The sequence below is a fragment of the Athene cunicularia genome (genome assembly GCF_003259725.1).
Source record: "Athene cunicularia isolate RWA chromosome Z unlocalized genomic scaffold, athCun1 chrZ_part3, whole genome shotgun sequence".
Classification (NCBI taxonomy): domain Eukaryota; kingdom Metazoa; phylum Chordata; class Aves; order Strigiformes; family Strigidae; genus Athene; species Athene cunicularia.
In genome coordinates, this window is record NW_020799144.1 from 6,299,027 (window position 1) to 6,314,873 (window position 15,847).

At 37.4% G+C, this 15,847-nt stretch overlaps 1 protein-coding gene across 1 annotated transcript in view; it reads right to left on the minus strand.

Annotated features, from left to right (window-relative positions):
• The window catches only part of LOC113490203 (atrial natriuretic peptide receptor 1-like), a 33,844-nt gene extending 20,374 nt beyond the window's left edge, over nucleotides 1–13,470 (minus strand). Inside the window, exons 1-8 of the mRNA XM_026866492.1 lie at nucleotides 13,417–13,470; nucleotides 12,330–12,426; nucleotides 9,774–9,906; nucleotides 8,572–8,580; nucleotides 6,314–6,437; nucleotides 4,292–4,396; nucleotides 3,567–3,669; nucleotides 1,887–2,032 (exon numbers count right to left, since the gene is read on the minus strand). Coding sequence (XP_026722293.1) covers nucleotides 1,887–2,032; nucleotides 3,567–3,669; nucleotides 4,292–4,396; nucleotides 6,314–6,437; nucleotides 8,572–8,580; nucleotides 9,774–9,906; nucleotides 12,330–12,426; nucleotides 13,417–13,470 — 771 coding nt within the window. The remainder of the gene's footprint in view (nucleotides 1–1,886; nucleotides 2,033–3,566; nucleotides 3,670–4,291; nucleotides 4,397–6,313; nucleotides 6,438–8,571; nucleotides 8,581–9,773; nucleotides 9,907–12,329; nucleotides 12,427–13,416) is intronic.
• Between the last annotated feature and the right edge of the window lie 2,377 nt (nucleotides 13,471–15,847).

The window sequence follows — 15,847 nt, forward strand, 5'->3', positions numbered from 1 at the left end:
GAATAACAAAATGTCAGACTAAAGCAGCATTTTAGCATCATTATACCATTTTTTATAGTGTGGATTTCAATATTGGGAATAACACAAACACACTGAAAGAGGTAACAAACACCCAGATAATATGCAAGGAACATGGTGCTGATATTTTAATAGAAATTTATGACAAATATAGAGCTCACTGAAACAAAATTAAGTCATCTCATTTATTTCAAAAGGTTTTTGAGAAAAGATGTGTACATTTTGTCTTGCAAAGGTATGACTTAACAAAGACATATTAGCTAGAAGTGACCACTAGGCTTGCTACAGACACTGATATCAAAGGAATCCTCTCCTCTACTTGAACGATTAAAGATGGCCTTAGTTTCCCAGGTGATTCTTTTTACATTATATTAATTACTGAACTGGATAAAAGGATCCTTCCTATCTTGTTTACTTATCACCTAAGTAAAACATTTTTTTAAAAAAAAAGAAGATACAGCAGAAGTTAGAAGGAATAAGTATACATAAATGCAAGAAGAAAAACATAAACCTCAAAACCTACAGAAAAATATCAGAAATAAAAATTTTGCTACAAGGTCTTTAGATAAACATATGCAAGGCCAAGAAACTCCATTGCTCTTTCTAAAATGCCAGTTGTTTAAAACTGAACTTCTCATCTGTCTGATTACACATTTCTATGAGATCATATTGTTTTACAGGATAGTTACTATAAACACATTGTCACAGCTGCCCTGTGCATTATAAATGCTCAAGTAGTTTTCAGTCAACACTGCTTCCATTCCCAACTCACAAAGGCACACAGAATGTCACAAAATAGAGAAAAAGCCTATTTGTGATTCAGGCCTCCTGCAGTACCTTACTTGGTAGGCCATCAGCCTTCTCCTGCTCATTCCCTCTCAGTGCACTTGCACACTTCAGGTGCTCACCGCAACTGCAGTACAAGATGAAAAGAGAAGGAATCCCTGAGGAAAGGGGAGCCTACTGATTTGCAGCATTTATAAGGCAAACCCAAAGAAATTATGTTATGTAAATAGTCAATATAATGACTATAGCTGCCATATTCATCTGCGAAATCCTTGTTACAAAATTCAGAAAAGGATTTTTATTCAGGATGCAGACACATAAGGAATGTGTCCCAGAAGCACTGTGAAGTAATAAGCCATAATAGCATGCTGTCTTCTCTTTATACAGACATTTTCATTTAAAGGTATCCAAAATTACTTCTTCCATATTCGTACACGACTCTCTCCTCGTTCTCTTTTAGTTTTTCCTTCATAAGTCTGTAATAATTTATATCTATTATACAGAATTAATCACCTTGAACTGAACCAAACTGGTTCAGTTACACTAAGAAAATGGGCTTATTAAAAAAAAAAAAAATTCCTCTTCTCATTAAAAATGAGAATGAGTTTAATGTTTTCCATCATATTTGGACTCTGAGATTTAATATCCTCTAGTGGAGCTAATCCCTTTATGAATTCACCTATTTTGTTTTTTAAATCATTTATACTTCTGGCCTCCATAGGGTTTTGAAGCAGTTTATTTCACAGAAGAGTTTTATTGCAAGTGAAAAGTACTCTTAATTTACTGGCATGCCCTAGTTCCCATGTTGTGAAAAACCTCTTCTTCTTTTAGCACTGTATATCCATTCTTCTGTTGCATTCCTCTTCAGTCTTCTCTCTTACAGGATGGAAATTCCTAGACCAATAAGCCTCCCCTCGTAAGGAAGCCAAAAGTTGTTTGCCTTCCTTCTGCTTTCTTCCATAGCACATAGGTTCTGGATGCAGAAGAAAATCTATCCCTCTGCTAAAAGAGAGCTCCACTCTAACTAACCAAATCATGGAAGTAAGAGTAAAGAAATAGAAGACTAGAGAAAGGATACTTACTATGACTGTCAAAATGAAGCCAGTGCAGACTAAACATATTGGTAAGGCAATTGCTATCCTAGCATCAGCAGACAGTGGGCATTCCCCACAATCTGCCGGACAGATAGAGCAGCCTTCTTCTTCCTCACAAAAGCCATCTCCACAGACTGATTAGAAAAGGAAACACAAATCAGAATATTTTAAGGCTGTTTCATAATTCATGATGTTGTAGTCAGATTTAAACACATGGTTCTTGAGCTGGGAAACTTAAAAGTACCAGAAAGAATAAATTCTGAAGAATCTAGGCAGCATCCCAGCAGCTGAAAGAATAATCTGAATTTTTGAAGTGATACAGAATCTCTCTGATCATATTAAATTGTTTATGGCATCAGAGCTTTTGGTATGTTTTGTATATATATCACTTCATCACTGTTTCTCATTGTCCATCTGTTTTTTTCTGATACTTAAAGTTCCTCAAGGCAGACATTGTCTTTTGTATTCTTTGTACTTAATCCAGCCCTTAATATCCCCAGAAGCCAATGACCCTTCCTCAGCACTAGCAGAAGACACTGGGTACTGCAGAATGAAACCTTGTAACCCATACTTCAAGGACTTTGTTTTCTCCAAGGATTTATAAAAATTATCAGCAGTATCAGATGTGACTTAAAACAAATGCCCTAAAGGACAAAACTCCTTCTCACATGTCCTGAATGCTGTTTCAATTTTACCTCTATCACTAAACTAGTACCATGCTGTACTTCAGCCTTCTGAGATGGGCTGAAGGTATTATTCTGTTACTATGTAATATATTTTTTTTAAAAAAGGCTCAACAAAACAAAATCCACTGCTCAGTAATAATTCTGCCTCAGTACATTTAATTCCAGTATAATGCCAGGATAATCACAGACGTTACTTCCTGCCTTAGGGGATGACCTGCATTTTAAAAATTTCTTTCCTGATAAATTGCAAGTTTCCTGGAAAGGTCAGCTGCAGCTCTCTTGAATAGCAAATTCTATGGATAAACGCTTGCATCCACATTGGAATTGCTTTGGTCCTTTTTTTTTTTTTTTTCATAACCTTGGGAAATACATGTTCAAATGCCCAAAAGAGTAGCTAACGAGTACTGTGATAATAATCCTGTTTTCCCAATATTTTTCTTCAGGTTGTATGTTTAATTTATTAAATAAAGTCCACTGTTAACATTTTAGGTTGCTAAGAGAATTGTTAGTTATTTCTGCTTCTCTGCATACAGCTAGATTAAAGTAAACAAAAGACGGATGCCTTTGGGAGCAATTGACTTTAAGTGGGAACAAGGAGACCAAGATGGCTTTCTACATTTTCAATATGCTTAGGATAGTCTGTTCCCCTTCAGATGAAGTGTCCAAATCCTCATAATTTCACATCCCCATCAACTGCAGACAAGCCTTGTAGTACCTGAAGCCATTGGTCACGGTATTTGACTCTACCTGTTTGACAAGAGTGGCTTCCTACTGTTCTAGATTCATACACAGGTTAGAGGCTCAAACACTTTTTCAGATGTTCAATGTTATGTGAAAAAGATCTTAGGATGACCTTTGTGTATTTTCAATGATAAGAGGGGCTAGGAATCCCTTTTGCTCTTGGTAACCATGCATGAGGGTTAAAAGCATTGAGATTTGCAGTTAATAAGCAATTCCCTCACATCTTCATTTTGTGTCATACCTACTGCAGGAAGGACTGTGGTTTTTGCCTCCAGAGCAACTTGCATTCTTCCAACTCTGATGTGTGCAATGAGAGAAGTCACACCCACATGAACTAAAACCACCTGCCAAACAAGTGAACAAAGCAGCAAATATCAAAACTTCACTTGCATACAGTAGGCTATTATATCAACCATTGTCCCAATATGTTGTCTTGCAAAAGAATATGTGCATTTTTTTCAGAATCAGTAAGGACAAGAGTCCTTGATTGGGGAAACAAACAGAAGCAGAGAAGAAAACTCTTGTGGGAAAGGCAGGTCTGATTCCCCTCTTGGTATGTATTTTTTTCACCAGGCAGGGCTATCAGCCTATGCATTCTGCCAGGTTTGCTTCCCTGTTACTTCTCCTGGGTAGAAGCCCCCTAATGACCATATTAACCTGCCACACAGTCCAGTCAGTAGTGGAATATGTTAGTGTAGGCTATCTGTCCATTTGACAGATTAGGCTATTCTCTTCCCTCCCACCCCATTACATCTACTAACTTCCTAAGGAGTAGTGTCAAAAACTGTTACTTCCAAGTCAAGTCAGTTGGGAATTGATATTACTCAGCTGTAAGTATCATTAACACAAATAACTGACAAATAAATGAGATAGGGAACATGTACATGAACTGCACTAAACTAGTAGTTAGTAAGCTCCGAAAAGAGCCAACCAGGTGAAATCCTATATGAAATAAATACACCTTACCTTGGCAGTCCAGTTTCTTTGGCTCATTTTGCCAGCTGTAGACAAAGTATGAGTAAATATCTGGCCATCATCTGGGATCCATGGACCACATATTCCTCCTCTACCCTTTATCAGACATATTGGTTATGTCAGTAAACCACAACACAATGAAAATCCTAGATCCTCCTCTTTTACTTTCTTAAAATGACTCATGTTCTCTACCAGCAAATAAAGTGATATTTCATAACCAAATCTATAAAAATGGCAAACCACAAGCAACACTGTTTTGTGATAAAATAAGAGAGAAGTAATTGTTCCTATACTGAGTTAAAATCTCACAATTGTTGTATTTTAAGACATGAGTCAAAATGTGGTCCCAAATTTGAACTGCATTAATTCTATGAAGTTAATACATTTTTTCAAGATTTGCTGTACTAGAACCAGAAACAGAATCATATCCCACTTTTTATACTTTTTCTAAAGGGATTTTATGGCAGTTTCCTTTTTGATATGATAGTTGGGTTTTTTTTTTTTCTTTAATGAGGAAAGAAGGCATCTCTTCTGTGCATATTTGCAGAGCATTTCTCAGTAAAACTGTTAAGATGTAAACCTCCCAGAAACTGCAACCACAGAGGATTATTTTGACTGTCTTAAGATCTTGCATTTTTTTGTTTGAAAAGATTGTCTCCTGACTCCAGATATTTCTTCGCACATTTCTTTCAATGCACTGTAAGACACAGACCAAATTAAAAGAAATGGAGTTCACATTAACCACGATAAAATGTTTTAAAAGTCATGACTCTGAAAAAAAACCACCACCAGCAAAACCTTCTCTTGAATAATGGAAAAAGCTTGTTTTGAAATGTATCTTCAATCTTATACAATTATATTCATGGCCTTCTTTCTGCATGGCAGGCAACCTGCTTAGATTTCTAAGCAGGAACTGAAATATTTACAGTACTACAAGGAAGCCAGATGATGCATGTTGGCTACATGCTTTCACCTTTTCCAAGCAGAATAATTGTGAGAGTAAGAAATAATGGAGAGGTCACCACAGTGATGGAATGCAGAGGTTCTTTACTATGGTTCTAGACAAAAGTTTTGATGTGATGGTTCCACTGGGGATTCCTCTTTTAAATCAAAGTCCCAGTATTAGCTAAGGCCCATAGGGAGTCATTAGTAAAACAGCTCCTTAAGAAGAGACTGCCAAGAAGTAAGCTAGAGCTCTTGTGGAGACAGTAAGCCTTCACACAGAAGGGTACATGAAATAGCCACAAGACATGTAGATTAGATTTTCTATTACACCATCTTTGATCAGGAAGAATGTGTCAGATTGCCAGAAGGGAGATCAACTGGAAAGACAGGGGAAATACATGAAGGTTATTATGCAGGGTAAGGCTTACCTCACAGATAAAAATTTTAAAATGTGAACCAAACTGTACTGTTAGAGTCAGAACTTTAGACGGTCATTCAGAGAGGTACAGGCTCTTACAATGAGCCAAGGAAACAAGTTAAGAATGGATCCTGCCTACAATGAATTAACAAATTTTGTTATCCTGTATTTGGAATCCTTGTTTTCCTCTGATCTAAAATAGAAAAATCATTCCATCTCAAAACATGTGTATACAGGCTTGTTCTACAAGTCAAAGCCACTGATACTCACCCCACTTGACTGCAGTAGTTCAAGAAAATCACTAAGGGTCCCCCTATAAGCTGCAGAGACAGTAACACCTTCGACAATTTGCCCTGCTTGCTTTAGAATGAAATGATCTGGCTCTACTGAGTATACAGAGCTCTGAGTCAAGTAATCTCAAAGAGATGAAACTGGCCCCACTAATCATGAGAGATTCTGAATACTGACGTCAAAAATCCAGCCGTGTGCTTTGCAGTCTCAGCATCCAGTGCAAAACAAATCTAAACCTGACAGATATCCCCACAGTGGTTTTAGTGAACTATAGATTTGGTCTAATTGTAAGCTTGAACCCGGTTATTAAAATCCAGTAGCAAGAACAGAGCACATGATGCTTGCACCTTTATACTAACCATGAAGGCTAAAGGACAGGAGTGAATGTTGGCATGGTAGACACAGCAGTTCTCCCCATTCGCATCTTTCCAGCTGGCAGGGCATTCATGCTCCTCGCAGAATTTCTTTGCAGCAGTAGCATTGCTAGTCAAGCAGCAGAGAGAGAGAGAGAATCTTTTATATTCATTCCTGATTCACCCAAATTGCAACAAGCACAGGAGAGCCTGTTCTTTATCCTGCACAGAAAAATTAGCAGCAAAAACATATGCAGTGAAATAAACAGTTACACCATTTCTTTCTGTTTTGTTTTGCTTCTGGTTGAAGTGCTCCTAGAGCAATCAAGATTGCTGCCAGCTGGACCACTCTCTCCTGCTATCCAGCAGGGACTTCTGACAGATACTATGCTGCAAGCGGCCACCAACCTCCACTTCTCTCCCCATTCATGATCAGATGGGATTACTCAGCACTGCTGCATATAGCACAAAAGATAGAATTACTCTACTTCCACTATCAGAAATATGTGTCCCTGGCTATTTTCATTCTCAGTGTTTTCAATTATGTACCTTCATCTATGTATGTGATACATACATATCATTCAACTCCAGGTTTCACTTCACAACCCAAACAGTCAAGGAAAATAACTATATTGGACAACAGTATCAGATACTTCAGTACTTCAAACCAAAATTTTAGAGCAAAATGTGGACTTTATGAATAGACAGTTCTGCAAAAGAAGGTGGGCCTTTTGAAAGTTCATCCCTGAAAGATGAATGTAGTTATCTGGAAATGTCTGATGTAACACTTTTCCCCACTGTTTCCTCAGTTACACTTTCAGTTAGTTACCACTCTAATAAATCTGGCTTCAAAATAAAATAATTTTCCACAAACACGTGGAACTTGGTAGATATAGCCAGACTTAGCTATAGGGTTTAGTTTAAATCACAGAATCACAGAATCATCAAGGTTCGAAAAGACCTTGAAGATCATCCAATACAACCAATAACCTAACACTGACAGTTCCCAACTACACCAGATCCCTCAGCGCTATGTCAACCCAACTGTTAAACACCTCCAGGGATGGGGACTCCATCACTGCCCTGGGCAGCCCATTCCAACACCTAACAACCCCTTCTGGAAAGAAATGCTTCCTGATATCCAGTCTAAACCTTCCCTGGTGCAATTTGAGGCCATTCCCTCTTGTCCTGTCACTTGTTACTTGGTTAAAGAGACTCATCCCCAGCTCTCTGCACCCTCCTTTCAGGGAGCTGTAGAGGGTGATGAGGTCTCCCCTCAGCCTCCTCTTCTCCAGACTAAACACCCCCAGTTCCCTCAGCCGCTCCTCGTACGACCTGTGCTCCAGACCCTGCACCAGCTCCGTTGCCCTTCTCTGGACACACTCGAGTCATTCAATGTCCTTTTTGGAGTGAGGGGCCCAAAACTGAACCCAGTCATCGAGGGGCGGCCTCACCAGTGCCGAGTACAGGGGTCAGATCCCTTCCCTGTCCCTGCTGGCCACGCCAGTGCTGACACAAGCCAGGATGCCATTGGCCTTCTTGGCACCCTGGGCACACTTCTGGCTCGCGTCCAGCCTGCTGTCAATCAACACCCCCAGGTCCCTCTCTGACTGGCAGTTCTCCAGCCACTCCTCCCCAAGCCTGTAGCGCTGCTGGGGGTTGTTGTGGCCCAAGGGCAGCCCCCAGCATTTGCCCTTATTGAAACTCCCCCAGCTGGGCTCAGCCCATGGCTCCAGCCTGTCCAGGTCTCTCTGCAGAGCCTCCCTACCCTCGAGCAGATCAACACTCCCACCCAACTGGGTGTCACCTGCAAACTGACTGAGGGTGCACTCGATCCCCGCATCAATATTATGCACTTGTGATGGATCTCTATGAAACAATGCCAGAACACCAGAATTTATTTTTCAGTTTGTTTTTAATGAAGGAAGAACTAGTCAGTAATGAGTATTATAGATTTAAGACAGAAAACTCTATTATAAGAAATAAATACAAACATAGAGGATCAGGTTGACATAGATTGTATTCACGGCCAGATTTACAAATGCATAGACATATGTGAAACCTGAGCTAAGCAAATTTGTCAATTCCCAAGAGATCTAAACAGAAAAAAATATTAAAATCTCTTGGCCTTTGAGCTCATGCTGGGAGTTAAAAAAAAGTACTTAAGCAAGTCGGTGCCTAATTTTATCACATGTTTATGTCTGCTTTTTACAATTTATCCTGTATTCTATCTTTTCTATTCAATATCTTCATCATGGCTTCACCTAATTATGCTGACATCTATACATTGTCTTGCCAGCCTCAGCCATATTTGGGTCAGCCACTGTAAGTTTAAGAGTCAACCAGTTAGTGTTCTAGTTACAATGAGGTGCAAATTTGACTCCTTTGAAAAATGGCAGCAGAGTTTTCTCTCTTTTAAAATATTTTCCATCTGTCTCTATGTGCAAGATATGTATAAGGACACAAAGAGCAGAATTTTCTAAATTCCTTACTGTTTTAAGGGAGTGGCTCCCTGGAAAGACTAGAAAAACAGATTCACTTCCAAGCAGTGAAAAAATATGCTATATGGTTAAGTTCTTGGAACTATTAATAGTCATTTATTTCAGAAAATGTGATAAACAAATTTTGCAAAACTGCAACCATAGTACAGATATTATCAAAATACAGTATCAAATTCTTGCCATAGGATCATAGGTCTTTCAATATGAAAAAAAAATATCTCTGGATAACAGCTTCTACAATCTGACCTTTGCAATGTGAACACTCAGACTGGCAGAAGAAAATGTGAGTTTTATCCATAAACATGTCTCTTACACTATCCAAGCACAAAAATACAGCTGCAACCTCTGTCCCAGACATCACTGTATGTGGATGGAGAACTGCTATGTACAGACAAAAGTGTAAATGAGGGTGTATTAGGCCTTTAGTGATGTGGAGTTGTACATATAATCATTCTGTATTTAACCTCTGTGGTCTACAGTTACCAACACAGTCTCTGAGTTGATACATATAAGCTTTTGGACTGATTTAAATCCTACAAAATTCAAAAAGTTCATCACTGAATTCAGTGGATTCAGGGTTGGGCCAGCCTCTTTTTCATATCCATGGTGTGTACTTCAAATACACGATTAAAATGACTATAAGGCACAGTTAGTTTGGGAATCATGCTTAAACTTCAGTTGTAGATTCCTTGTGCAGATCAGAGCTGCACTGAGACAGTAATGCAGACACAGGATGACATGCCCTAACCTTGGCCATGTGGACAAGCATGCCATGATGGCTGCTCTGAGAACAGAGCCATTGCAGGAGGGAAAATACCACTGCAAGCAGAGCTATAAGAGACCTCAAGAGATGCAGGAATTAGCAAGGAGCCCCAGAGTATGTGTTCCTGTTATGTCACTGAAAATGTACACACAAAATCCCCATATACTCATGATCATGAAAGCATTTTTATAGGAGGTAATACCTGTGAGAAAGGATTCCATTTTGCACTGCATATTGATAAAAGCCGTCTGAAGCAAAGACTGCATAGGTCACATTGAAGAATTCCCCACTCACAGCCTTTTCTGGAGGCCTTTGCACCCATGCCATCTCCAGGCCTAAAACCAACACAATCATGAGCTATACATTTGCCATAATTTTCTGCTTTACTGATGCATACAAATGTAAAACTTTCTCTGTAGTGATTTTCATCTATTGTTCCTACCACTTTTTATGAGCCCAAAACAGTAATCCATTTTAGTGGCTATATAGGTAAACACAAATCCAAATTCTGATAAATTCTGACACGCAGTTAGAAAAGATCAAGCAATTGGAGAAATATGACAAAGAATCTGGTCATTTTATCTAGACTAACTTTTCTCCCAGTAAAATGCAGTGCTGCTTGTCCTGGTATATTTGCTTTCCTCTGTGATCAGGCAACAAACATTTCCCTTCATTTTTGTATGCTTTCACTGAGGCAGACCTCAATATGGAAGAACAGATAACTGCAGCAAACATGAAATTTAGTCAAAACCCTTAATGTAATGAGACATAAATTATATACACTAATAATTATATATTTAAGAAAGCATTCTCGTTTCATGAAACCGTATCACATCTAGAACAGATCTTTCCATATTGTTGGATGAAGGTTTTAATTCACAAGACATCAAATTACTTACATCATGCAAGTGTGTAGCTTTCAGTTTGTCGGGAAGTTTTAAATCCCTTCTGCAGGGGATAGGTAAACCTGCCCTTCAAGGGGTCTTCACCTTTTATGTTGTTGTTGTTCAATAATAAACTCTTTTATTACTCTGGAGTTGTTTTTACAGGTGTATTCTTCACTTGCACTTAGTGAAGATGCTATTTTCTCCCCTAAACATAATTCCCTTTCAGTTATAAAGAAGCAAATTGTAAAATAACCTCTTGATTTCACATCTCCCTTGAAAAATAAGCACATTATTAATGCTAACACTATGAGAGAAACTACAATGCAAAGATTTACAAAAAAACACTTGTGTGATTTGCACTAAAAGGTAAGAGAGCTGAGCTTCAGACAATCTATGAGAATGAAGGCAAAAGGTCAGCATAAATTTCAGTTAAATTACTTTCTACTTCTCTTTAAAGTTCTCACAAAGATAAACAAGACTTTCAGCAATAAATAATTCCACATCTAAATTCTTTGAAGAAAGAGCTTGTGTTAAATCCACAGCTATAGGGCTACAGTATACGCCTCCTGCTTTGCTTTTAGCAATGTCCAGAAGAGGACAAGGATGAACCACAGAGTAACTCGGGATAGAGTTTGGAGTTCATTCTAAAACTGGTTGTGAAGGGTGTATGTTAATTAAAACCCACTCATATTAGTTTCCCTTGTACTCAGTTCACACGTTGATTATTAGTAAGAATATCTTAAACAAGTCGTCTGTTCTGATAAATAGTTGTTTCAATATTAAAGCAATAGTAAATTCATACAGGGATAAAAGTCTTAATGGACAATCATCTAGATAGACTTTGAATTTCACTGTTTCAAAAACATTTAACTGTAATGAGCTCAGAGTGCGACCCAGCAGTGTATTTCTTGAAGGGTTTTATCAATATTTGTTACTCAAGTGTTCTTGTTTTTTTCTAAAAACTCTATTGAAACACATTGTTTCTGGTCTTATCTTTTACGGCATAAACAAAAGTGTACCTTTACATCAGTTGTTTATTGGTTACAGAGCCACAAAATTCACAGAATGGCTGAAACTGGAAGGCACCTCTGGAAATCATTTGGCCCAACCTTGTATTCCTCAAAGCAGAGTCACCTAAAGTAGGTTGGTCTAGAATTTGTCCAGTTGGGTTCTGAAAATCTCCAAGGATGGAGAAACCATAACTGGTTTCTGGGCAACCTGTTCTACTGTATGATAAACCTTATAGTATAAGATTTTTCTTACATATAAGTTGAACTTGCCATATTTCAGTTGCTATTTAATTATTTTTCAATCTCAACAGATTTCTAACATAAAGAATTTTTTTAATTATCTCATAATATTAATTGATTTTTTTTTAAACTGACTGGAATAATTGGTTAAAGAGCTCAGATTTTTTTAAGTACCCATGGAACACAGTTTTGAGCAAGGTGGAAAAGCATGATGCTTAGAATCAATGATTTTGCTTACTGACTGGAGGGTTTAATCACAGTCCACTTTTGAACTGACACTACAAATTTTCAGCAATGACTCAATAGAATTTGCTGCAATGCAGAGCTGCCTGCCTGTTTTGTTTAGATTAAGTTGCATTTGGTTTTCTAATGAGAAATAAAATGTTTCTGTCTGAGGGAAGGGATTCAGCTGTTGCTATTACTTTTTCTTCTGGAATCAATGAATGCTGGACAAATAATGTTGTTTTCTTTCACTTATTTCTCTAGAAAAAGAAGTTAGTGATTCAGATGCTTTCCACCATGCATAACATTCATCATAAGTTAGGTGCAGAGTACTTCAATTTTGGGTTTTCAACCATTCCCCAAGCAAGAGATGATTTATCCTGAGCAGCTTTCACTCACCTCCACAGTCCAGCATGTTATACTCATCTGGTTTTTCCAGGGGCCAACAGTCATAGTCTTTGTTATCTAAATCATGCCACCCCTCCACTAATATCACCTGCAAGAAAAAAAGCGTATGAATAGACTCTAGCAAACAGTATAGAAACAGGGGAAGGATCAGTTCCATCTTCAAAGTTTGTATTTCTTCTAAAGAAAGCAGAACAAATACAGAAACATAGCCTGGCATATTTTGCTCTCTTCAATTTATGGAGCAAAAAATGACAGTTTCCTAGGGGTATACAAACTATATTAGTATATTATTTTAATCTAGCCAGAAATTACCCATGAAACAATGAGGGGATTTAGCTAATCCTTCTCTTGGAAAAAGTCTCTGCAAAGAGCAGGTGTTTCTAGGATCACATGTAGAGAGACTTTTAATTTAAAGAGGGTTTTTTTGTTTATTTTTAAAATGACATAACCCCCCTCCTCCAAACTGCTCAGTTTCTTTTAATCTTTTACATCTAAACTCATTGAATGAGTAATTTTTTGTTATAAGACAATACAACTGTTAATTATATAAATGTTAAAATACATAATTATAGATATATTAATATTGCATAAGCCTTTTACAGGTAGAATACTGTATCATAATAGCATACAGATCGAACTGCAAGAGTAGCAGAATTTTATATCTGTACATATATTATACATTATAATAGATATATTAATATGTATTAAAATACACACTCTAGGGTATATATGAACAGAGTATGTTATGATAGTGCACCCTGGTCTTACTCCACTCCTAGTAAAAGGTAATAGCTTCTATTCATATAATATGCTATTGTTTTTCTATATATTTTTGGAGGATAATCATCTAGTGGCTTATACAATTACAACAGTATTCATGGCATACGATAGAATTACACAACTGTTTGGTTTTTTTTCAATATACTCTTCTATTACTGTTTTCTACATTACTAAAATAACATTCAACAATTGTCTGGTGTAAATAGCTGTCTCACTACAATAAGCCATATACAGTTCTTTCCATATGCACAGACCACAGGAATAAGTTTTGGTAAGCAGATCTATGTAGTTTACCTACCAATAAACTGAGGATGCTTCGGAGCCCTAAGGCTGGTGTTTTGACAGCTGTCATGCTCCCTAACACACACCCAGATCACCAAGTGTCAGGGATGCTTCTGATGTTGCTATTGCTACTGAATTAGATGCCCTTGCCTAAGAAGGGGGGTTGCTAGGCAAACTGATCCTGGCAACTCCAGCTGCTGCAACCGTTCTGCCTCCTCCTCCCCTTTTCTCTGCTACCCCACTTCTCAGTGCAGGGTGGACACAGCCCTCTGCACCTTTGCTGAACCTCTCTGAAAAGTCATCGCTTGTTTTAGGGGCAGCTCTGCTCCCAGACCACTGAAGTTTGTGCCCCTGTCAGCTCAAAGCTGGAAAAGCAATGGGAGGATTTGATTTCACTGCCTTGTTGAGTCTGGGCAGCATCTGACCCTTAGGCAGATGAATCAATACTGTGGAAATAAACACAGAGATGTAGCTGGGTCTGGGGGGAGGAGAGGGGTATAAACTCCAAGGCAAGAAAAGGTCACCTATGTAAGATAAACTGTAAAATGAGAGGTTGGACTAGGTGATCTCCTGAGGTTTCTTTCAACCTGAATTGTATTAGATCCTATGACTCAATTTCTCAGTCCCTGGAGGTATAGCACAGCTTCTACCTGAGAAGTGTCCTGCTACATATACAGGTGGAACAAGACCTCTGCCTAGCCATGCTGGTACAATAAAGACATAGATGTGTTCATGTCTATTTCTGTTTACTAAAGTCACAGCCAACACAGAACTTCAGTTATGATTCAGCTCTCCTGAATATTTCCCTGTATTTTCTCTGAAATTCTGGCTCTCAGCCCAAACTGACATTAAGAATCTTAGTCAAAATGCTTGGACTTCACTATTTATTGCATCAAAATTGCATTTAAAAAAATGCACTGTGTGCCCATGTCATCTTGAAAGGGGTTGTAGATCAATTTAAAAATCTCTTTGGATTCACTAATTAAAGAGATATTTGTATAAAATAATACAAATATTTTAGGTTGGAATTTTATGCTTGTAGTGAAATTCTAAACCTCATTTGTGTTGTGTCTTCCTGTACTTCACTATAATCATTTCACAGTGAAATCATAAGTTTCAATATATGAAAGTCTTTAGAGTATTTCAGCTTGGCTACATGGTAGAAAGAAGAGGGAAAAAAAGCCTTTTTTGGCTAGAATTATCTGCTTCAAAGAACTTTACATATATTAACATCTTGGGTTTACTGTTGATTTGTTTTAGGATATCTTGTGCTTAATGAGGAATTTGCTGGCAGGGAAACTAAGGATTACAACTTGTTAGACCTTACAGCAGCCAAAAGATTACCAGACTGATCCTATTTTCTTTAATAGGACTGTTAAATATTCACATGACATTAATATCATGATTCAAGGACTGTAAAGATCACACATTATTTTTATAGCTACTTGTCTATCACCAAGTTAAGAAAGAATTCCTGGACAGTAGTCAAGTGCAAGAAGCTGGTCTGGGAATCCTGAATTAAAGATGGACAGATTGGAATGGCTGGTTATTAACTGATTCAACAATCTATCCCAGCTATTTGAGAAGCAAATTACCACCTCTGCATTTAAGCACTGGAAATTTTAAAAAGCCAACCACTGAGGACCGTTTATCAATATAAATGTATGAACCATGGTAAAGAGAAAGGATTGCCATTTTAGTGAGTAACACATATTCCACATCTATCTGCAACTCTCTGTATAGAAAGAAAATCAGAAACAGATTTAAATAAAGCCAGATGGTCATCTCAAATCTAATAATCTTTGCTTTACATTTGCTCCTTTTTCTCTTTGTAAGTTATATGCAGTCACATAATTTGCATTAACATCTTAACATTGCATCTTAACAATGCATAATGAGTTTATTATAAACTCGTAATAAACAGTAAGTTTATTAATATAGACAGACTCAGTCTAGCATAGATAAACACAATTTTGCCTACTGTCACTTGACTGCCTAGTGCAATAACAGTTCATTGGCTTCTACTCTTAGAAGGATCTCTTACTCTGAAAAAAAATAGGTAATTTCTACTGGTTGAAATTAAATTTATTAAGTAACTTTATGTTTACAGATTTATTTCTGTTGTGTTGGCTGTGCTCAGATGGTCCCTTAAGCTACATGTTTCCATTTCATTCGTTAACTCAGTAATAACTTCTACTGCCAAACAGAGGGAAAATAAAGATATTTCAAAGTTTTATGAGCAAGATCACTGTAGATATTGGTAAATACAAGCATTTTTATTAATGTTTTGAAAATAATAATAATTTAAATACGCAAATATGCAATATTTGTAGAAAATACTAACAATGGTTAAAATATTGCTGAATAAAACTTGCTAATTATGTGTTTTCAAGTATTTTAGGAAAGCAATTTCCAGCAATATACCAAACTAAAAATTACTCTGATGA